Here is a 23,150-nt window from a genome sequence, read left to right as displayed (position 1 = left end):
TAATCTAATCTTTCAAAAACACCTATATGTGTTTTCATGGTTTTTTGTTCAGGGTTTTTTTGATATACAAACTGAGCAGAGAATGGCAGGTCAGGAGCCTGTGCTCAGAGCTCCAGCCCGTGTTCTTTAATACACTCTGGGCACCACAAACAATTATTTCTTTCAGGGTCAGAGAGTCACTGGGATGCTTAGCCAGTAAGGGTTTTTCACTAGAGATAACTGCAAATAGCACAGAAGGGAAGAAAATCACAGATGAGTGCTCGCCAGTAAGGAGGCAATCCCAATGGTTTCTTTTGAAAATATTAGTGTGGAAGCAGAGAGCAAAACCAGCAAAGCTGCAATCTGTTTACATGCTTAAGTCCTTGCAGAGAGAAACTGCCTCTTCACAGGTTGCACTAAACAGCTTGCTGTTCCCTTTTTCAGTACTTCCCTTAGCTTTGCCACAAAGATACAGTCCCTAGGACTGCATACCTGCAGTCCCTCTTCCCCATTAAAGAACTACTCATGCTGGGTCATCCTGTAAACAAGGACTTGAGTGCCATTACTTGATCAAACTACACACTACTCTTCTAAGCATGGCCGTAGACTTCTGCCCCAATATGGCTTTTGTTCATAAAAATAAAATAAGAATGATAGAACTTGTTCTCCATTAAGAAAGTTGAGTGTGATGGGGCTCTAAAAACCAGACAGCTCAAAGGGACAATAAGAGAAGGAATGAAGTTTTTCTGGTCTGGGGTTTCTGGTACAGGATTATGAGCACAGAAGGAAGCTGTGCTGCCAAAGGGCAGTCAGATGTGAGAAAGTGAACATCTTGTCTGTGCATACAGAGGGTTTTTCTCCTATGCCATATGCCCTGGTTCTACAAATCTGCTTTTAGGCTAAAGCGTAGGTGTGTCTGCTGAGGAGCAGCTCTTTGAAGAAGCTGTAGGTGTAGCATGTCTGTCATTAATCAGGCTGGAGATCACTCTTCAATCATGGAAAATGAAATGAACATTTAGTCAGTGGGTGAGAAAACAAAGACTTATTTTTCAAGTCTTTTTACCAGATGAACAGACACCTTTTGATTATAAGATTTTTTGTTTACCTTTTACTGATTCTTATATTATTTTACTGATTCTTAATTTTTTGGATATTTAAAATCTAGTGTAACGGTGACTCCTATGTACAAAAATATGATCATGCTTAGAAGATATCTTGAAGATAAAAAGGTAAGAATATAAGGAGTCAAACCTCACAGTGAAAGCTGAAATAGTTAATAATGCTGACAATGAAATATCAGAGCATGACTCTAAATTATCACCTATTAAGAATTAATCAGTTATTAAGTGTTACTTAGAGCTCAACTACTATTTTGATGATGATGACAATAATTCCTGATTTTCTGGTGCAGGAAATTTAACAAACTCATGCATTGTATGCCTTTCCTTAAGACATATTTATAGCACTGCTGCTCTGAAAGCATCACTGTGAGAGGTTTGGAAACTTGTAAGACTACTTTTTAGATGCCAACCAAAAAATGCATACATACTTTCAATGGATTTGGAACACACCGATTGAAACATATGAAAATAATCATAGAAGAAATCTCTTTAAGATTTCTCTGTTCTACACAAATGTCAAGTCCCCTGGAAATGGCTCTGTAACTGGAATAAACACTGAATAGACTTAGACTGAAAGAAAACAATGCTCAGGCTTAGTAGCTTGTTTCCACAAAATACCGATTCCAGTACACAGAGCCTTGTATAAGGGAAAACTCACAATCTCAACAGCCTAACTGCACACTAAGGAGAAGAACTTGAGGAGCAACAGATCACAACATTTCCTCCCATGGTAGGAGGTGTGCATCATTCCCACAGGAACAGAAAATACAGGAATTCTACTTTGTCACTCTTTCCTGTGCACATTACTGCAACATAAATGTAATCTTCTTGTTCCTTTCTCAGTTCTATATGAACAAAATAGAATTTTTTCCTCTCTTTGTCCCTGAATAGACACGCAGGTGTCTGTTCCCTGATGCACATCTCCCTGAATGAGGTCTGACATTCCTTCTCTTCCATGCAGATGATCTAATTATTCCCACACGCTGCTGAAAGATGCTCAGTTTACATGCCATGAGCTGTGTCTCAGAGTGTGTCTCACTGACATCTGTTCTAGCCAGCTCCTGACAGCCAGCACCAGTGTGTGGCATAGGGCAGCACTTAGGGACAACTGACAAGACACAGAAAATACCATCTGCATCACCTTTAAATCTTTAAAGTTAATTCCCAGCATTAAAATCACATATGCAATTTCTCCTACTATTTATCAGCAGGCTATGTAGGCATATTTCAAAGTGTTATTTAGCCTTTAATAAATTTTCAGCCTTTAGTGAGCAATGACTCTTCAGAGCAAATTCACAGAAAGCACATTATGTTTGTATTTTGAATTTCTCAGTCAGAATACTATTCAGTATAAACTATCATCTTCTTACAAGAAAGGAGTAGCTCATAAGATGTAGCATGTCAGGTAAATATATTAGGAATACTGTAAGAGAAAGAAAAACCCACATTTTTCCTTATTATCCTTTAAAATATGAGAGCTTTGCAAACATACACTTATTCAAACCTTTGTTTCAAGTTAGTCATCATAGTGCTTCACTCTCCAGTTCTTTATATGCTCTGAACCTCCAGTGTCTATGCAGTTGTTTCTAAGGTAACAGATCAAGATGCCTTGTGAAAAAAATGAATCACATCTTGAATATTCAAGACATCTCCAGTTGCAGAAATGAGAAAAGGGCAGTATCATCTCAACTAAGGGTTCTCAGTGTCTTTTAGACCCCATCCTGATTTGCAGGCAAGATAAATATAATCCACCCTAACGCTGAGAGTGTGAGAGTACAGTGGCGCGTGCAGTTTCAGGCATGTAAAATGTCAGAATTTTTTTAATCAGAGCCATAATTAAGGAATTATGGAGGCTGTTCTCAACAGAGACTCGTTGCTTCATTGCAGGGTACACACATACAGAATATAGATGAAGAATGTATTTGGGGGGTTGAGCCTTCATTCCAACCACTGACAGCTGCAAAGAAATTTTTCTTTCTGTCAGACACACGATGCACAAACCAAAAGCACATTAAAAATTAACATGAACCAGCATGTGAAAATAAATGCGCCTTTCTAAAGAGGCCAAATATGTATTATTCCTATCAAAGGAAACAAATTGATATCTTTCACAGGACTTTCACAGGATTATCCGGGTCAATAGTTTTCAATGAATGGAACTGCTGGGTTTTGTTGAGGGATTTTTGTGATTTGTTTGATTATTTCTTTTCTTAAACTAGATAGAACTACATTTTGTTTCTTTTACAGGTTATATTGCTTATTATTTGAATCCAGATTTCATATAAAAATATAAGCACAAGTAAGGCACATAAAGAGAATATTAATCAAAATATGAAAGGCTTTTAGAAACCTTTTGTTGCTACAAAAAAAAAACCCTAAACTCTTTGCTTAACAAGACACACATGTTCACCGCCATACGCACACACTCACTATCAGTGTTAAAATAATCATAAGGTATTCTTCAAATGCATATCATAATGAGATCTAAAAAATCAAATTCAGAGAAAATTATCTGACTTGATAAAAACTTTCAGAGCGGTGTTGTTTTCCATGTTGTGTAAGGAAAAACTTTCATGTAGCTTGGGGATCAGACAAAAGTCACAGTTATATGACTGGACAGGTCATGGCCACTTGTACCTGTTTTGCTGGTTTTGAATCTTGTGGTCTGTCTACTGCATTAAAAACTATTGCTCACTACAAATGCTTGGAATAAAAACTGTTTTGAATATTTACATAGCTTGTTTGGCAACATACTTCAGTGACTGCTCTGCATGAAGAAAATATTAACAGATTTTGGGACTTGTATCATTTAACAAACAGAAAGGCAGGTGCATTGATTAGGTCTTACGTTCTTGGAAAGATGTGAAGAGCATCTGGAATCGGCTGTTTCGACTGCCTTCATCTGCCCACATTCGGATTACACCCAGACCTGTTCTCAGCATCACATCATTAGCAACTGTGCTGCAAAACTTTGCCTTCAAATCCTCCACCGAGCTGCTTCCGTCATAGACTGCTACAAAATTCCTTTTGCATTCGTTGGAATTCTGCATCTCGTAGTCCAAAAATCGTAAATAGATCTATAAATCAACCAAACAACAAAGGCAACATGTACAGACATTTGAGAATGACTGAAAAAAACATTAAGAAACATTGCTCTACATTGCAGGAGAAAGAGTACACAATTCCATCAAAATAGTTTTTCTGAATCTGATGATCCATAGGGTACTTCCTTGAAAGGCCATTAATATGCAAACTGAGCCCTGTTTCTACTTCTTGGCATTTTGTCCTGCTTCCAAGTAGAATGTCACAGAAGAGCTAGCTATTTCTTTGTTCTTACCCACAGCAAGGTCCTAATTTGCAAATACATACTTTTTTTTTAGAAATATGTGCAATGGTTCTTCAAGCTGGAGGACAGATAAGCTAGAAATTTCTTCTTTTACTGCTTGGCACAATATTGCTCTATTACATGACTGACATGTGAAATAATAAGGCAAACCATTGTTGCTCCCTCCCCAGAGTCAATGTGTCATCTTATACGTTTCTACTACACTGATTCAGGAAGTAAGAATCTGAGAGCCAGGCAGAACTCCATTATTAATCTTTTTATGTTTCCTCAAGGATCTGGCCACCATCTGAGCTCTTCTAAACAAAGCATTACGGTATACATTTTCATAATTTAACTGGCTTGAAATCAAGCATATTTTTTGTAAACTCCTAGAAACCTATGTCTCCTGCATACAAGCTAAATTGTCTCATAATGTAATAGATATATTGCCCTTTGCAAAGAACTCTTTAAATCTACCTAAAAAGAAGCAGGGGTGAGGATAAAAGACTATTATTTGATATTCAAGTGTAGGGAAAGTGATATTGAGATATCACTTGATATTCAAGTTTAGGGAAAGCCACCAATTTTAAAAGCAATTGATTATAAAAGCAACATCAAATATTCAATTCACAGAGAAGGCAAGTACTATTTTAAATAGATACATGATACATAATCAAACTGCCAAGGGTGCTCCTTAGATTTCAGGAGAATGATACAGAAAGGTGAATTAGGGCAGAAATTGTATAAAAAGGCAGTAAGCATACAAAACATAGAGCTGTATGCATCTTCACTTGAAAAAATTACTAAAAAAGAATTCGCATTGTATTAGATATCAAATATACTTATTTCCAAATAATTTTATTAACTTCAGGTATTTTTTATATGCACGGAACAAATGTTTCATAAGCTCCTCTGCTTTTGCAAAAAGTACACAACCATTGCATATCCTAGTAGCAACAAGCCTCATAATTTCACCTCATTAATATATTAAAACTCTTATCATTTAAGGATTATGTGCTCTCAAGCAGTCTGCTACAGTTTAATAATAGCTCAGTTTTTTTTAATGGGCCTTTTCAGGTATTGTATTATTGTATATTTTCATTCCTTGTTATGCTTTGCATGTGTCCCTCTGAAAAGAATATTTGTGAAAAAATTTTACTAGCAAATGAAATTAGGTATACCAAAGACACGTTTTCTTTCTAATCTTTTTTAATATGACTTTTACTCATATTCCATCATTTCCATTTTTCAGAAGAGTTCAGAGGAATATATTTCAATTAAAGTGAAGTTAAGTGTACTTTACTTTCACCGTGTATCCTGGAGTTTACATACTATAAATTAAGGAATCTGCTTGTATTGGTCTCTACAAAATGGAACAACTAACAGAAATACACAGACATATTGAGATTGCAATATCCTTCATCAAGGTATAGTTTTTTATAGTTTCTCACTTCATTTACTGTTTGTTCAGTAAAACAGTGAAATGATACACACTGTTGTGCTGACAGAGAAAGATCCCACATGGGGAGATCCCACATGGGGGAGGGAGGTATGGGAAGAGGCAGAGCCATGATACAAACACCCAGCAACTGATCACATTTAGGACACACCAGAGAGCTGCTTCTGTGTCCCAGACACCAGATCCTCCTTTTCAAGGAAGGGTGTTAACAGTCACTGTGCAACCCTGGCACCAGCCTCTCCTAGGAAGCTGCTGAGACAGCCCATAGTACATCTCTGCATAACCTAGTGAATTAAGTGTGCCCCTTGCATTTCTTTTCTCAGTTAACTGAAGCAGTCTGCTTCAGACAGGTGTCCCAGCCTGCCAGCCTTGTCACAGCTAATGCAATGAAATCTTCCTGAAGCTGATTATACCCAATATTGCCTACATGTGACTGTTTCCCAGGAAGAGAAATGTGTCAGATAGATGGTTCACAGAGAACAGAGGGCCTGTCTGTATATGCTTATCATATGTACACCATTTATATTTATATGCCATATACATACATATGCATACATATATATATGTATTACATATATATATATACATATTTGATAGACCACAAAGTTATACTGCAATCTATCACATCACATTTTTGTCTATTCCTCTCTTCAGGAAAGCTCATATTTACTCCAGAAAAAAGATTACATTACATTACATTACATTACATTACATTACATTACATTACATTACATTACTATCTGATGGCAGAACAATAATGAAACTATACCTACTGGGTGAAAGGCCTTGCACACTTGTTCACATGTTCTCTATTTCTATCCTGCTGCCTTTTATATATGCATTTATATGTACAAATGCATGTGCATATATATAAACATATGTATTTCTTTTAAAGGGTATCCCATTTCAGTATGGAGATGTATTTTTTATGAGTTTTCATTCTTACAAGAAATGTGTGCTAATCCTCACTGTGGTTACAAAATATCAGCTCTCCCAGCAATTTCCAGCATTCATCAATTATTCCTGACCTGTTCAAAAACACTGTTCATATAGCAGTACAGACAAAATCTTATTTCTATGGGCTTATCATTTGACATTCTTTAGTTTCTGGAGGCACACCAGCCTTATAAAATAGTAAAATATTTCTTCAAGTAGTAGTCATAAATACTGAAAAGGAATCAAGGGAATATTAACTCGGCTTTTTTTTTTTTTTTTGAGTCTTCCAGTGAAGAAGCCAAAACCTTCAGTTTTTCCCAAGCCTGCATTTTGCTGTCAGTCATACCTGTTCATTCCTCTGTGTGAGAAATTCAACCAACACCATAACATATATAGACCTGATAGGTAGTGGAACCACTAGAAAGAAATATTTGACTTAGAAATCTATGTCTATACTGCAGAAGAAAGATGCCACTTTCTCCAATGCCATGAAGTTTCATAAATTAGAGAAAATAAGTTACTGATGTTCTGAGGTGAGTTGGAGCTCCTTTCTCATAATTGTCTTTGGAGATGACTACTCCCAGAACTGTATATAAAATATTGAAGACTTGGTACAACACACCCTGAAATCAGTGGGTATATTTCAATCTATTTATTTGAATCAGGCCTTTGGCTTAAGACTGCAGTGCATTTTTAAAAATGGGAAACTGATTACACAAACTGACAACCTGACATTGGATCAGATTTTATTTTAAAGAGCAGGAATAATTTAATTGCATCTTCACACCTCTGCCAACTTGTATGGTTTCATTGCTATATATTTACCATTGTTCCTGTCACTGGCTGTAAGACCCACACTGGCAGAAGAAAATGACTAATAATAAATTGAGTTCCCCAGGGGAAGAATAAAACTGATTATATGACAAACTCTTATTTAATGCAAAATGTTCCCTATACTTAGCTTTTTTAAATCAGCGGCAATATTCTCATTACTTTTGCTGGTATGTGGATGTCACTAAAACAAATGCATCAGAAAGTGAGAGAAAAATTATCAGTATTACTGGGTATTTCATTTCCAGAGATCTTAGCCATTACTTCTACCATCAGTGGATAAGAAACTTTCTTCCCCTGAAAGAAAATGAACTAAAGCAGAGGTCACAGACTCAAACACCACCATCTGCCTTCATTAAGCATTTTTTCATTGATGCCAATAGGAGATTTTGGAATTAACATTTCCATAGATACTGACACATTATATTAGCATAATCGAGACATTCTTGCTGAAGAGAACATCTTATTTGAAAGAAGTATAACTGCCATGTCTTCTTTCACATTTTTATTGCAAAGTATTAATAAGAGACTTTTGTCAAGTCATCAGCTCCACATTACTTAGGAGAGGGGGCTGTTCAAGTATTAGATTAACTAAGTTTTGAGATGTCACTGCAAATGCCAATGTCATTAGCAACAAAACTGATAAAGCCTCTCTGCAACCGTGGCACATGTAATTTATACTCGGTCACATAATATTTTAAATAATTCTCTTGTGACCTGTAAGTTTTGTATTGCCACCATAAATAATAATCAAAAAAGGAAATGCTGGGAAAGTTTTACTATTTCTTTTCATTTAATTTTGAAAACAACAAAAATCTCTGACTGAACATACTAGAAAAAAAAAACCCAAAATTATTATAAACTATGAATAATATATCACCTCAGTAAAATAGTCAGATTATAATCTCCTCATAGTGAATCACTTCTGATGAGTTCGATTTTTTAATCAATCACTGAAGGTTACAGATGACAACATGATTGATCAGGCCAGCCAGGAAAAGCTTCAAACCATATCCCAGCATATCAGACTTAATATATGTGCAGAGACACTCAGTCACCTTAAACCAAACCAAACCAAACCAAACCAAACCAAACCAAACCAAACCAAACCAAACAAAAAGCCATTGCTCAGTTGCCAAAAGTAATTTAGACGTAAGAGAAAAACTTCCTCTTCATCCAAGCATAATGGCCAGATTTTACATATTTTCCTTCTGGTTTCGGTCAATTCACTTGTAAGCACAGGACTGGGTTAAATTGTCCCATTGCTCAGTGATCAGTTACAGCACCTGCTTTATATTCTACATCTTTTTCAGCTCTGTGTGAATAACAAAGTACTTTCAAGATGATACCTCCAGTATTTAGGCCTGGGAAGCCCAGTTTTTTTAAAAAAACAGCAGCACTAATTAGTGCAGCACTAATTGAATTCCTTCGAGGCAACCAGACACCAAGTACACCAGCCTAAAAAGCATACTACCAATGAGTCTTGAATTTGTCATCTGAAATGGTCTATCCTCTTACTTGGATACTATTCTTTTTTTTCAATCAACATTACTTCAATGCAAAAGTGTTAACAATACATGATCTGTTTGGATTTTTGTTTGTTATTTTGGGGGATTATTCTACGTTTTTGGTCCTTCTCTTACTAGTCTGAGACCATGTTGTGCAAACAGGGACCTCCATACCTCATATTTTCTTCTGTTCTGGAGCTTGGAGAATACTGTCTGTCAAAGATGACAATTTTATGTGGTACTTCTAAGATACCGTGATTCACAGCCAAGGCTCACATATCAGAACACCATTTTTCTAGACAGGTGAAGCTCTTTGGATTTATTTGCTTTGTCCTACTTGTTTCTTCAAACTTCTGTGACTATCCAATAGTTGACACTTACTCTGTCAAGTCATCCTTATTTTTTTTCTAGTACAGTCCAAAAATGCTCACAAGTGAGCAACATTTACAACTCCTAGGTGCTATTCTGCTTTCTAACACTGAAAACTGGAGATCAAATCCTGATTCTGCTGTTCTCTTTGACAGACATTTTATTGCTTTCTTTATTAGCTTTTAAAAATTACATTTCTTAATAGTTACTTGGTTTGAGGATGTTGATGTTCATTATATTTCTATACCTGAATGAAATAGATTCATGGTAACTTAAAAGTGGGGTTTTTGAATGTGTTACTCTGGCATGTGCATTGACATGCCTTCATAGCAGAGATTCTACATACATGATTCCAAACATGTACTTGTCTTGCACTTTCATCTCAGAAAACTATTTCACATAAGGGATTTTAATAGTTTAATATAGGTAAATAATATTTTCTACTTGTTTAAACATAATTTATTAATCTTGTACTGACCATATATACATATGCTGGACTTTTAAAAATTCATAATATTATTTGAATTATTTGTATGTTAGTAAGCTTCAGAGCTTCTTCAGAGAAGATCATCTGAAGCTTGCAAAAGTATCTCTGGCTGGTAGGTTACTCAGCCTTTAAATTTTATTTTTCTCTAACATTTCAAGAATCACCACTCAAATGGCTCCTATTAAGTTTTAGTGCACTACTTAAAGCTTCTCTTCTACAACTGATTAAGAAGCCTCCAAAAATTAGTGTATCTTAGTCTGCCAGTGCCAACAGCTTAACTGCTTTTCTTACACGTCTCATCTAAGAGCACAAATTTCCACTTCACATGGGAGAACAGAAAATGTTTTGGTTTAGTCATATTAGTTTAAACAGATTCACTTGCAGCTCTGCAATTTTCTTCACCTCATGTTTCCTCCTGACTGTCTAGGAAATGCACGTATAACAGCCCAGTCTCTCTCCAGACTGCACACACAATGAAGGCAGGCACCTGGAACCAAAGAATCATCCCTCCATTTGATCAGGAGTGTGCCAGGTAGCAATGCAAACCCTCAGTAAACATGCAAGTGTCTTGATCATTCTGAGTCCCACTGCCCCGCTCCTGGCCAGCTTATGCTTGGGCTGGCCCCGCTGCCTGGGCAAGTCCAGCCACCATGGCCAGGCCTGTCCCAGTCTCATTAATCATGTCCTGCCCACTGCTCCCCAGTGGCTCTGCTTGAAACAGATGCCACCACTCCCTGGCAGCTCAGGGTTAAAGATGCTGCCGTGATGTGTCAAATCTAGATACTCATTAATTGACACTTTGGGTTTCCTTAATCTCTTGTGTTAAATCTTGCATGCTATTACCTTTGTCGAATATCCTGTTTGGTTTGGGCAAGAGAATTAGATATCACTTTGCCCAACTACTTTAGAACTTCATTTTATTTCTCATGGTGCAAATAAAGAGGCTACTCCCACTATTCCTTCAGTCTAAATGTACTTATTTCTTATTCCTCCAGAACAGACTATTTCCACTGGACTACATTCAAATTAATTCCTGTTTTGATTCTGTTTTCTGAGGTGCCCAGAGTGTCTGATAATAAATGGAGTTTTTAATAGCACTGTTTACTGTTTTTTTCCCAACATAAGATTATCATATTTGTAAATATTTTATTACTCATACTATCAAGTTTTGCTGTGTTATTTTTTCTACAGAGCCTCTCAAAGAACAAGCATGACACAAAGGTACATTGCTGGGAAAGTTACCCACCAAAAAGAGCACAAACATGGTTTTGTCTTCCTGGGGGCTTTGTCAAACTATGCTGACCCATCTAACATAGAAAAACACTTATTGATATTATCCTCCAATACTTCACCCTTAACAGAAAGTAAGAAAACTATAATTCTATTCATTTTCTTATTTTCTAGTCCTAAATACAAAATCTTTGTGTATCCACTGCTTGCAGCAAATGATGTCCATGAAATTTTTCAAATCACTGTGCAACAAGCTTATACACTTCCTTCTTTGGGCTTTGTTCTACACTGAAGAATTTTCAGATCAGGAAATTCCTCCAGCACTTTACTGTTCTGGGTGAGTTGGCTCTTTCAGTCAGCAGCTCTCAATTTTCCATTCTTGCTCTGAATACTAATTGCGGTCACATTCTACATGAAGTGCAGCACCGCAGTGTTACTCCACTCAAAACTCACAGCTATCTTACTCAGCAGGAACTGACTTTGAATGATTACAAGAAACACAGACTTTACAAATAGTCACTTTCACTATATAAGACTCTAGCTCTGCATATAAGTTGTGTTCAGATTGCCTTCTGCACTTAGAGAATGTTTGGGTTCTGCATGCATTTCAGATTTATTTTTGTCTGTGTGTGTGTCTGTGTTGGAGTGTGTGTGTGTGTGATATAAACAGTGATGGCTCTCTTTTAAGTGTGTGCAACAAATTTTCTGCTTTCTGTCCCATTCCAGAACACTGAGGATAGAAGCGTTAGACCCAGACTGTCAGATTGAAGCTCAAGCTTAGAGACCTCAAGTACGCACTTCCTGGCTGATCTCATTGCTCATACATTGAGCTCAGACTTGGCTGGAATCTGGAATTGGAAACCAAGGGAAGGACTTGCATCTTGCTTCTGCAGACAGTTTAGACTGGATGAGCTTACGCCAAATGAAATTGCAAGCAACTCACATTCTGGCATAGTTTAATTAAGAAACTAAAGATTAAAAAATCCAACACAAATTCTCTCTGAGAAACTTGCCTTTTAGGCATAATTCCCAGTAACAAACTGTGCAGCCCAGGGTACACAAACATGTGGGTTTAAAGATGTCTGCTGAGTTCTCACTGTTCTTTGCAGGAGAGCTTGTTTGCATAGGTGCAAATTGACATAAATAAAAATGATGTCATTAAATAACTGTACTGAATATATTATCAATTCAAGGTTAGATAGGGACAAAGGAAGTTGGCTGTAAAAAATGGACAGTAGATTCCAGTTCAATTGAATCAGATCCATAAACAATATTATCATAAACCTTACTTCATACAAAGTTCTTAAAAATTTATCCACTTGTTCCTCCTTCCTTAATATCTGTATATTTTTCAACTTGTCCCAGTATGATGAAACCATAATTGCATGTGTGTGTGTCTATACATGTATATACTTGTCTGTGTGTACATAAATATATCTGTTTGAAAACCACACTCAAGTTCAAATGCTAAATTGGGCTTACCCCCCCAAAGATTGATCTAGGCTTGAAAAATCTTTTTTTTTTTCCTAGCTTGCTGTGAAACCTTTCAACTCCACATTAGGAAACACTGATTTATATACTTTTATATTGCTCAATCTCTCCACACAGGTAATTCTGTAAGATGGGAACAGCAGGATCCATCAAGAGATGACCCAGTCCAGCCCTCTGCCTAAAGGTAGGATTATTAATGTTTCTCTCATTTTTCACAGTTTGTTATCTAACCTGCACTTGCAGACCGCTAATAATGCCAGCTGAACCAATCAGCCCTCCCTGATGTTTGGATTTTTTTCTTTTGTACTTAACCTGAAACTTTCTTTTAGAGTGTGGGACCCTGAGTTATCCTACAGATACGGGCACCACATTCCTTCCTCCTTGTAAGAGCCTGTTATTGTATTGTATTACTCTCCTTCACAAAATCTTCTAGATGACATTAAATAACATTCAGTATTACTTCATTTTTCTAAAACTTTCTTGTTGCTCTCCATTCCAGATGCCCTTCAGCTAGGATATGCTTTTTGGAATGCAGCACAACTAAATGCAGACATGAAAGTTTGTGAAGAATTAATGAACTTTAATTTTTATTCCTCTACTAAGAGTGGTAGTTTAGTATTTTTCTGATACACAACGTATTTTCAGTTAAATAAATACCTAGTCTGGAGTTTTATATCACAACTGAAGTATGGATAAATACTACAGGCAGGTAAAATTGTGATTTTTAGCAGGGCTTTGAATCATATAGAATTTCAGAGTCAGACCAAGTAAGAATATCACAATTACATTATATGATCAACCATAAACTTGAGTTTAGACTTTAAGGAAATGCCATTGGCTTAATTAACTGTGCTGATTCTAATAACAATTCTGTGCTTGCTTTTTTCCTTTCTACTAATACCTAAATGCATCATAGAATAGTTTAAATTTGAAGGGACGTATAAAGGTCAATTGGTCCAACTTCCCTGTCATAAGCAAGGAGTTTTCATCTAAATCCAATTGCTCAGAGCCCCATCCAACCTGGCCTTGAATGCTTCCAGGGATGGTCATCAACCAACTCTCTGAGCAACATGATCCAGTGTTTTACAACCCTCATTGTAAAAATGTCTTACTCATATCTAGTCCAAATCTCCCCTTTTCTAGGTTAAAACACCTTGTCTTACTGCTACTGATAAAATGCTTGTCCCCTTTTTCCTTACAGGCTCCCCCTTAGTACTGGAAGGCTGCTACAAAGTCTTTCCAGATTCTTCTCTTCTTTGGACAGAACAAACTTTCATCTCTGGAGAGGTTCTCCATTCCTTTCACTATTTTTGTGGCCCTCCTCTGGACTTGCTCTAAGAGGTCAATGTCTTTTCTGTGCTGAGGACCCCAGAGCTGGATGCAGCCCTGCAGGTGGGGTCTCACCAGAGCAGAGCAGAGGGGCAGAATCTCCTCCCTCTCCCTGCTGGCCACGCTGCTTTTGATGCAGCCCAGGACACAATTGACTTTCTAGGCTGGATGCGTACATTTTTGGGGCATGTTCAACCTCTTATCCACCAGAATCCCCAAAACCTTATCAGCTGGGCTGCTCTCCATCTGAAGTTCATATCGATACTGAGATTTGCACTGAATGAATATAAACTGCCTATAACATATGGAATAATCATTCATCAGTCCAATCATTTATTTTCACTACTTAGCGTAGCAAAATGGGAAGCTCATCTACTTAATTGAAAACCTCTATCAATATTAACTTTATCCAAAAGTAAAAAAAAAAATAAAAAAATGTTATAAGATGAAAGTATATTCTGGAAATCAGTTATCTGTAGTTTTTATGAGCCAACTCTTTTCCTATACTTTCCCAATAGGAAAATGCTGATACTAATGACTTTTTCTCTTCTGAAAACCTTTCCTGAAGAGAACCCTTCAACATTCATCCATGTGTCATTCTGATGATAAAACAATTACATTTTCAGTACAGTATCCTCACTGAGGTTATACAAAAAAAAACCCTTATCAGTTGAAAGACAGCAGAGAGTAGTGCATATATAAATTCTACTTTCTAAAACCTTTCCTGTCCAATAAAAGACAGCTATAAAAAGTATAATGTGGGGTGTCTTTTACACAGTGAATGCAAGTAGGTGGGAGGCATAAAGCTGTTCCTATTGCAAAGAGGGGAGAAGTGGTAGTGTAGCCAGCAACAATTAATGCATATCATAACTGATAAGTTATGGATAAGAGAGAAAATCAAGGGGAATCCAAGAAAAGTATTTTTTTAATTCATCACAGCCCTCTCATGTTTCTTACAAAGCCCTGGCTTGCTGACTGTGGAGGAAAAGAAATGAGAATACTCTTTTTGTCTCTTTCTCTAAACCAAAGGAATTAAAGGCTTCGTATGGAGAAACATTAATTTACTTTAGGTCCTTTTTCACAGTTCCCAGATGAGAAACAATGATGACCTCAGGGAACCAGCAGTGCTCCCTTAGTTGTCTCTATGTTAGGTATTTGAAATATACTGAAAATTAAAATTATAATATTAATTCCCACTTTAAAACACACATTGATTCTTTAAAAATATGAGAAAAATTAAGGATGAATTTAAGAAAATTACTTATGGCACAAAAAGCACATTAGTACTGCCCAAATCATCATTTATGAAGAAAGGTGGTTATTTTGGCTGAGATGACAAATTACCCTTCCACAGCAGAAGGAAAAAATAGTTTACAGTTCAAGCTGTAAAGTTATTAAACGAGATCTGACTGTACTAAGAAATGCACAATATATTAGAAAAGGCAATTTCTTAAATTAAATGGCAAATCAGCAAGTGGATGAAGGACTGACCTTGGATCGGGGTGGTGCTCGGATGTACCATTTACAGTCTACTGCTTCAGTTTCAGAAGCTTTTCCTTCTTTAACAATTTGTACAGATTCCACAATTCCTTCAGGTCCTCCCATCTCAAACTCACAAACTGAATAACAAAACACCAGAAAAAATGAAACCTGAACAGCAAACAAAAATGTTTTCTACAGCAGAGTATAAAGGCCTCCAAGTTAGAAAAAAACCCAAAAACAACATACCAACCTGGCAATGGCTTCAAAACGCCAAGGTCCTTAAAATCTGGATCTTAAAAATAGAGAAAGACAAAATTAGTTTTGTTCAATATGTAGGATGTTAAAATTTTATAATGCACTTTAGTTATATAATTATACAGATACTTATTGGAAATGGGAACTATTTCAAAACTATAGCAACACAATAATTATTAATGCAGAAATGATTGATACCATCACACCAAGATATTTTTTCTGTTATGAAATCCTGCTTTTCTCAGTCTGTCTCTTTCAGAAGGGTACAAAAATATTTCTGCATACATTAGCAAGTGAGAACATCATATTGCTAACCACATGACATTTTAATACATCAGCGTAGTGAAAGAAGATATATTTACAGATCCATTCAGAATCTTTTTGCCTATTTTGCATTTTGAAGAATAACACTCAACTTAACTAGAGAAATCTGAACTTAATTCTGTGTTTATGAATACTCTGCCATCCCTACTGACCAAAAGGAAACACTTCCTTTGTCAGAAGCATCCTTTTGGTCTCACTGGAAAAAAATACCATAAGAATAACCATTAGCAGCTATTGTACAAACAATATAATAAGTCTAGTACATGAGCTATTTTCCATCTGATAAACATGATTGAATTTACTATCTGAGAGGGATTGTATCAATCCTTTATAATCAGGTGTAATACAGAGATGAAATGAGTTTGGTCTTAGACCTGTGCTTCAATAGACAACCATCCATATACAAATCATCATTTCACAAAATTTGGCTCAGGTTGAAGATACCACCCAAAACCAGAAATATGGGACGCTAAAACAATTCAAGTGATTTCTTAGAATAGACTGGTCTTGTCTGGGAAATTTTTATCACTTGCACTGATTTTCTACCTAAAATGAATGTTGTGCACTATTTTTCTCATTTACTCATGAAACTGATCTTGTTTCAGAACTGGGTCAGTATAGAAAGAACTATAAATAAAAATTTTTAAAAATGTGGAAGAGAAGCTTCGGAAGAAGAACATGCATCAAACGAAAAAAATACTCACAACCAAGCCACAAAAACTGCCCTTTCCCTCTAGCCTTACTCAATTAAGAACAGTAAGAATCACAACCAGATAATATAAAAAAATAGTCTAGTGCTGTATAAGCAAGATCAGCCATTTTAATCTAAACAGTCCAATTGTGTTGATTTCAAAACCTGGAGTTGTAAGATCACTTTTTAAATTGCCCCTCTATAACCAGGCTGCTGTTCTTCCCAAATGTCTTTTACAGTTGCACAACATAAATCATGAGTAAATACTCATGAACTTACAGGACTGCAAATACAGCTGAGTAGGCAATTAGTATTAATTGTTACACATTTTTATAGGTTAGTAGGTAGACATGATTACCAACAAGATTAAAGGTAATGAAATATTTCACCGAATGTACTTGGGATGATGATATCTAGCACTGAAAGTGAGACACTTAAAGGAAATTTACTTTTACTTATGGTTTGAATTACCATCCCAACGGTATCTCATGTAACTTGCATTTCTTCCTTTTACTGAGTTTGCAAGGATTACTCTGATTAACTGAAAACACTCCACCACATTAGTAAAGTACATAGGAGGAAAAAAAGCAAAAACCGTCCTGCCAGAATTTTCCCCATATGAGAGTTTTCATATAAAGCAATGTTAGTAGAAAGAATCCAGGCTGAAGTACAATCTAGACCATACAATTTGACCCACAAAACAACTCTGGAAGTATGTTCTCGTTTAACAATACAGTTAGTTTGGAACAACACATACAGAAATGAGCAATCCGTTACCACTCTAGAAATATGGTAGACCTGCTTAGTTTTAAAAAATAAATTTTTCCATGTTCTCAACAGTTCAAGACTGAAAGAGAAATAAAAAGTACAATATCTAAGGTGATAACCCTTCATCAAATATTGCTATTATACTAATACTACTATAATAAAAAAAATCTCTAAATAAGGTATTATCACACATGCTTAAAATTCACCCATGTTTGAGCATATTTAACTAGCAAATATTTGCTTTTTAAATAGTGTCCCATTAAATGGATTAGATTTTAGCAGCTCTTCTGCATGTAATTCAATCAAATTGTTATTCTCAGTCTGGCTGGGTCAAAACATTAATGTTATATAAACACTGACTGGCTTGATCTTACAATAGACAGATCAAAATCATGTTCCCATGTGGAAAACACCCAAGACTGGAAAATTCTTCTGTGAAAAATAAGATGGATCACCCATCAGTAGAGGAAAAAAAAACAGAAGCAAAATAGGAAGCAATATGGAGCTGCTAGAGACAATCCAACAGAGGGTCATGAATTTTTTAAGGGACAAATGAGGAAAGGCTGATAGAATTGGGATGGGTCAGTCTGGAGAGGGAAGGGTCACAGGTGATCCCACCAATGTGTACAAAAACCTAAAGGAGGGGTGCAAAGAGAATGAAGTCAGGCTCTTTTCAGTGGTGTCCAGTGACAGAACAAGATGCAATGAGCACACATTGAATCACAGGAAGTTCCATCTGAATATCAGGAAACACTTCTCCAGTATGAGGTGACTCAGGACTAGCAAGGTAGCCAAGAAGTTATGGAGTCTCTATCCTTGGAGATATTCAATAGCTGTCTAGACACGATCCTAGGCAAACAGCGTTAGGTGACCCTGCTTGAAAATGGGGTTGGACAAGTCAACCTCCAGAGGTACCTTCTGAGACCAGCCATTTTCTGATCCTCTGATTTTGTAATAACTAAACAATAGAATTGGATAATAGTGAAATAGCCAATCAAAAGTCTAGACCTGTTATCTGAGGTAACAGCAGAAGTTAGACAAATCTCTATCACAATGCAGACTTGGTTTTGTGGAATTTGCTCTGTGTTGCAGGACCATATATATCCACCCTGGAGAAATATGAAGTACTTAGGCCTGGTTTCAAAAACCTCAACTAGGTCTTCATGTGAGACAGTAAAGATTTTGCATGCTAACTTTGGAATCTATTTTTTTCCATGGAAACCATACTACATGTCTTTATTTTTCATTTCACTGTTCCTATGTGAGAAGTCTGGCTCTTCTAAGTAGCTGGCAAACATGGAATAGAATTTAAATAGAAAAATAGGAGGCTAATTGAAAGGAGTTAGGGGACCTATATGCTCAAAAATTTTATGAAATTAAGAAAATTGTAAAGGTAAAAGGCATTGTACATCAACTGGACTAAGTCTTCAAGAAGTATGTAAATGACCTTGTTTACAAGTACACTGCAGCATCTTATGGGATTGCCCAGCTGAGGTATAGCCACACAGAAACTTGTTTACCCACCCATGCATGCACGTATGCATGTAACGCCTCACTCCATGTCACTTACACAGAAAGTGAAATTGTTTAAAGTTATACTACTTGCATAATTTCTGTAAGACACAGGAAAAATGCATAAAGTTCAAACTAATTACTAGTAACATGATGTTCTGCTGGTAAGTATTATTGCAAATCAATTTTAAACTATCATATGTTGAATTAAAAATTCCACACTTATATAAAGATCGTTCAACTTGTCTTCAAAGAGAGATGGCACAAGGCTTTTAAAAGTAATGTTGTAATACAGAAAAAATTGAGTATTTTTACTCTTGAAGGCAAGAGACAAAATTTGCAAGTACACCTTTCACATTTTATTCATCTTTCCTTAGCTTTTCATATAAAATTCATCTGGGCACTTTCTTACCCAGCAAACTTCAAGCCTGCTGGTTTCACTGATAAAAAATAATACATATTTCACTGTAGAAGTCAAAAGATATAAGTCAAAATTTTAGTATCTCTCTTAAAAAATGGAAGATTGAGTTTATGTGTTCCTGATAATATCTGGACTACAGTATACTTAATTAGACAATTTTTTTTTAAATTGAAGTGCAATACATACAGTAAAGAACATGAGCACTTGGTGTAGAGTTAAAAGTCAAGAGGAAGGAAATGTGTAATACAAAATTCTGGTGCTGAATAACTTCTGAAGTATTTTCCTCTTTTTTTCCATAAATGAGATGTGGAGGAATTATTTGAACTATCTGAATAAACCATACACTATGAAGAGTTGAAGTTTAAAACCTAAGAGGGTTTTGCTGTTTGTGAATACAAAAACCTCCTTTTTAATGGATGCATACAGAAAGTAGTCACAATAGGTTGAAGCCATATTTCCTAATCAGAAGTAGGGAAATGGTCCACTTTTATTCACTGATCAGACAGCTGTAGATATATCTTTTCACTTCTCTGTCTTTGACTAGAAATAGATATTAAAGTCTTATCCATCAATATTTAAGTAATTTTAATGCATGCACGTGCTTGTCTGTCAGATAACTTATTAGAGACCTGATTTGGCATGTAAATTCTCATAGAAAAGAGAATTGCACTATACAGCAAGCCACTAGTTATTTATCTGTAAGTTTACTAAGTCAGGTTCTTTTACAATGATTTCTGGGAGCCTAAACCAGCCTTGCACTTTTGAGGGGTGAGGTATAGCTCTCTATAAAAGCAGAGCTTGCACAGCTCAATACAGAAAAGCATGATTATTCTAAGGTTATTTTATGTCATTGCCTCATAGTATATGATGATAGAGCAAAAGTATTGGAAGAAGATGGGCAAAAGATTTTAAAAACATAAAAATCTTCTCAAATAATCACTAATATAATTCTAAAATAGAACATTTCAGTACATAAACATTTTTTTGTGGTGTTCAAAGGAAACTTAGCTATTCAGCTGGGGAGAGTGAAGAAAAAATATTAAAAAAAAACAATACGAAGTTAAATGTCTATGCAAAACCCCACAAATTATTTCTTATTAGCCTAAAATGAAATTTGTTCTGATGGCTCTTTTCATATTTGTAGTCTTCTTAAAACTTCCAAATATGTCTATATTTGTATTAATGATATCAAAAGATGTTCAAAGAAAGCCTATAGTTTGCTAGACACTGTGGTAAGTTCTGTAATAATTATAGTTGGCAATATTATGTGCTGTATTTGCTCTTCATTTTCTGTTTTCTTTTTAAGGATAATATTGTGATCAATTGCAGCTCTTTTGAAGACTACATATTTGTAACCTAAAATAATGCTTCTCAAATTTTTCACTTCTTAACATCGTCATGAAAGAACTCAAAGCTGATAAGTGCAAATGTAGCAGTGAATATGACTCCTGCTATTTCACCTTGAACATCTACCTGCCATTAAATCAGCAAAAAGTCATATGAAAGCAAATATTGTGGAAATAACACAAACTATTACCCAAAAGTTTGATTGATACAATACCTTCTTTCTTTTTTTGGTTTTTTTTTCGTTTGTCACTTTACGACTCTCAGCTCATACTTACAAAGTATATGTTTAGTGTAATTATTATATATAGAGTGATTTGTAAACTAATTATATTGCTATGGTGAGCTCAGTAAAATGAGATATACTGCAAGTGTTAGCAATGGACATTTGTATGCCACAATTAGGTGTTTCTTTATTTCGTTGCAATCTGCTTAGAAATAAAAAAGACAACCTCAAAAAAAAAAAAAAAAAAAAAAAAAGAACAAAAAATGTAAAACAAAATCCATGGCTTTGCATACCTTCTTGCTAACATTGGTCAAACTGAGCAGATAAGAGGCACCTGAATAAATTCCACTGGAACAGAGCACATGATAACAGAAGTTGCAGTTAAATTTCTATTTTCATGCAAACAATGACAGGCTTTGAGATTTTATCCTGCTTGTCTGTTGTCTATTCTGCAAACCCTTTAAAAAGTAGGACCTTTCTCCTGTGTAAATTTTGTTATGGATGGGAGCCATGTCGGAAAGCAAAAGGTTGCATGAGATTCTGGGTCTCAACCTCAAAGGGTGTTTCAACCCTTTGATTTGTGCTCTGAAATCCCAGAACTGATAAGTGTTTTTTGGAACTGTCCTAGTGCCAAAGGAGAGCAAGAATGGGCAGCAATGTCATACTCAAACTGATGAGTGGAAAGAGGAAGTCCTGGAGCCTTGCTATGTGTGGGATCTTTTTATTATGTTAAATATTTACACTAGCAGCTGAGCGCTCCAATTAGGCATTATATTCCCTTTATGCGGTACACTCTGTATGGAAATGCAGGGAAAAAATGATCCCATGATGAATATTTCAAGGGCTACATATACCTTCACCTACCAGTTGCCCAAAAATATTGAAACAAGACTGAATGAGCTCAGGAGTCCACTTTATCTGAGTAATGCAGCCTTGCTGTGACAGTGCAGCTGACTTGATCGCCAGGACTGACTATCAGTCAAGGGCAGCACCTTGTCTGTGTCTCCCCAAGATAATATCCTGGTGGCTTCCTGTAATTGACTAATCATCTCTGAACTGGACTAGGAAGAAAGATGTGCAATGCTATGGTGCTTTTCCTGAATAATGTTAAATTCTAAGTGTTCCTAGTCATGCAATTTCAGCAGGATACTACTAAAGGCTCAGGATTTGTCTCATCATTTTTTTTATAGATGACTCCTAGCCCAGTCCAAGGAAATAACACTTTAAGTTCATATCAGAAGACCAGGGGGAAAAAATGAGCCCAGAGATTTAGCCACAACTGAGTACCAGGCATTACTTCTGCAGATTGGACCTATTTACGCGTGGCTATTTCTTGCTACCACTGAGCGCAGAATCTGCACATCCTTTTTAGGATATTTATGCTGTATCAGTCTGCTGGATGGATTTCTCAGGACAGAAGGATCTTATGAGAATAACTTTGTGATTTAAAATAGGCTTTTTTGTTTTCAAATGAATACATTCACTATAGTGTTCTTTTGAATAGCTACATCTTATAGTTAACAGAATTACTACTTGTGCTGCTTCAAGTAGCACTGTATGACCTGTTGTTCACTGCACATTGTGGCACATTTCCAGTTAAAAAAGAAATTCAACACGGTGTTTACACCTATTAATATTCTCCTGCTGTAGCTGGCCATGCCAGTGATGGTATCCTTTTGAAGATAACTGCATTTCACATGAGAAACTCAAATATCTCCTCTAGTTTCCAAGTGTGAATAACTCACTTTCCACTTTAACAAGCAAATTCTTCCACTGTCTCCAATGTTTTTTTTTCTCTTACAGACTAGCAAAGCACCAGGTGGTCTTTTGCTAAAACAAAGTATTGTGTCAGAGCACACCAAAGGGAGCTGAATTGTGTTTGGAAAAGCAATTGCTTGCTTAATTGTGTGGCCATATATCAGGAGACAAGAGACAAAATGCTACAGAAAATAAGATTCTTAGAGTAGAAACAAGCGAAATAACCACAGACAGAAAAAACCTCATCCATAAATTTACTATGCAACTGCTAGATTTTTGAAAGTAGTTGGATGAATTATATTCT

General features: G+C 36.0%; 1 protein-coding gene across 3 annotated transcripts in view; it reads right to left on the bottom strand.

The window, feature by feature from the left end:
- NETO1 (neuropilin and tolloid like 1) overlaps positions 1 to 23,150 on the bottom strand; it is a 63,105-nt gene that overhangs the window by 13,484 nt on the left and 26,471 nt on the right. For 2 of the 3 annotated variants that reach the window (XM_053979870.1, XM_053979879.1), the window contains exons 5-7: positions 15,798 to 15,839; positions 15,557 to 15,684; positions 3,949 to 4,177 (exon numbers count right to left, since the gene is read on the bottom strand). In XM_053979870.1, coding sequence (XP_053835845.1) covers positions 3,949 to 4,177; positions 15,557 to 15,684; positions 15,798 to 15,839 — 399 coding nt within the window. Of the gene's footprint in view, positions 1 to 3,948; positions 4,178 to 15,556; positions 15,685 to 15,797; positions 15,840 to 23,150 lie in introns of those variants that run through there. The other variant, XM_053979889.1, reaches the window with a different exon arrangement.

This window comes from Vidua macroura, chromosome 1 (genome assembly GCF_024509145.1).
Source record: "Vidua macroura isolate BioBank_ID:100142 chromosome 1, ASM2450914v1, whole genome shotgun sequence".
Lineage (NCBI taxonomy): Eukaryota > Metazoa > Chordata > Aves > Passeriformes > Viduidae > Vidua > Vidua macroura.
This window is presented reverse-complemented; position numbering and strand designations above follow the sequence as displayed.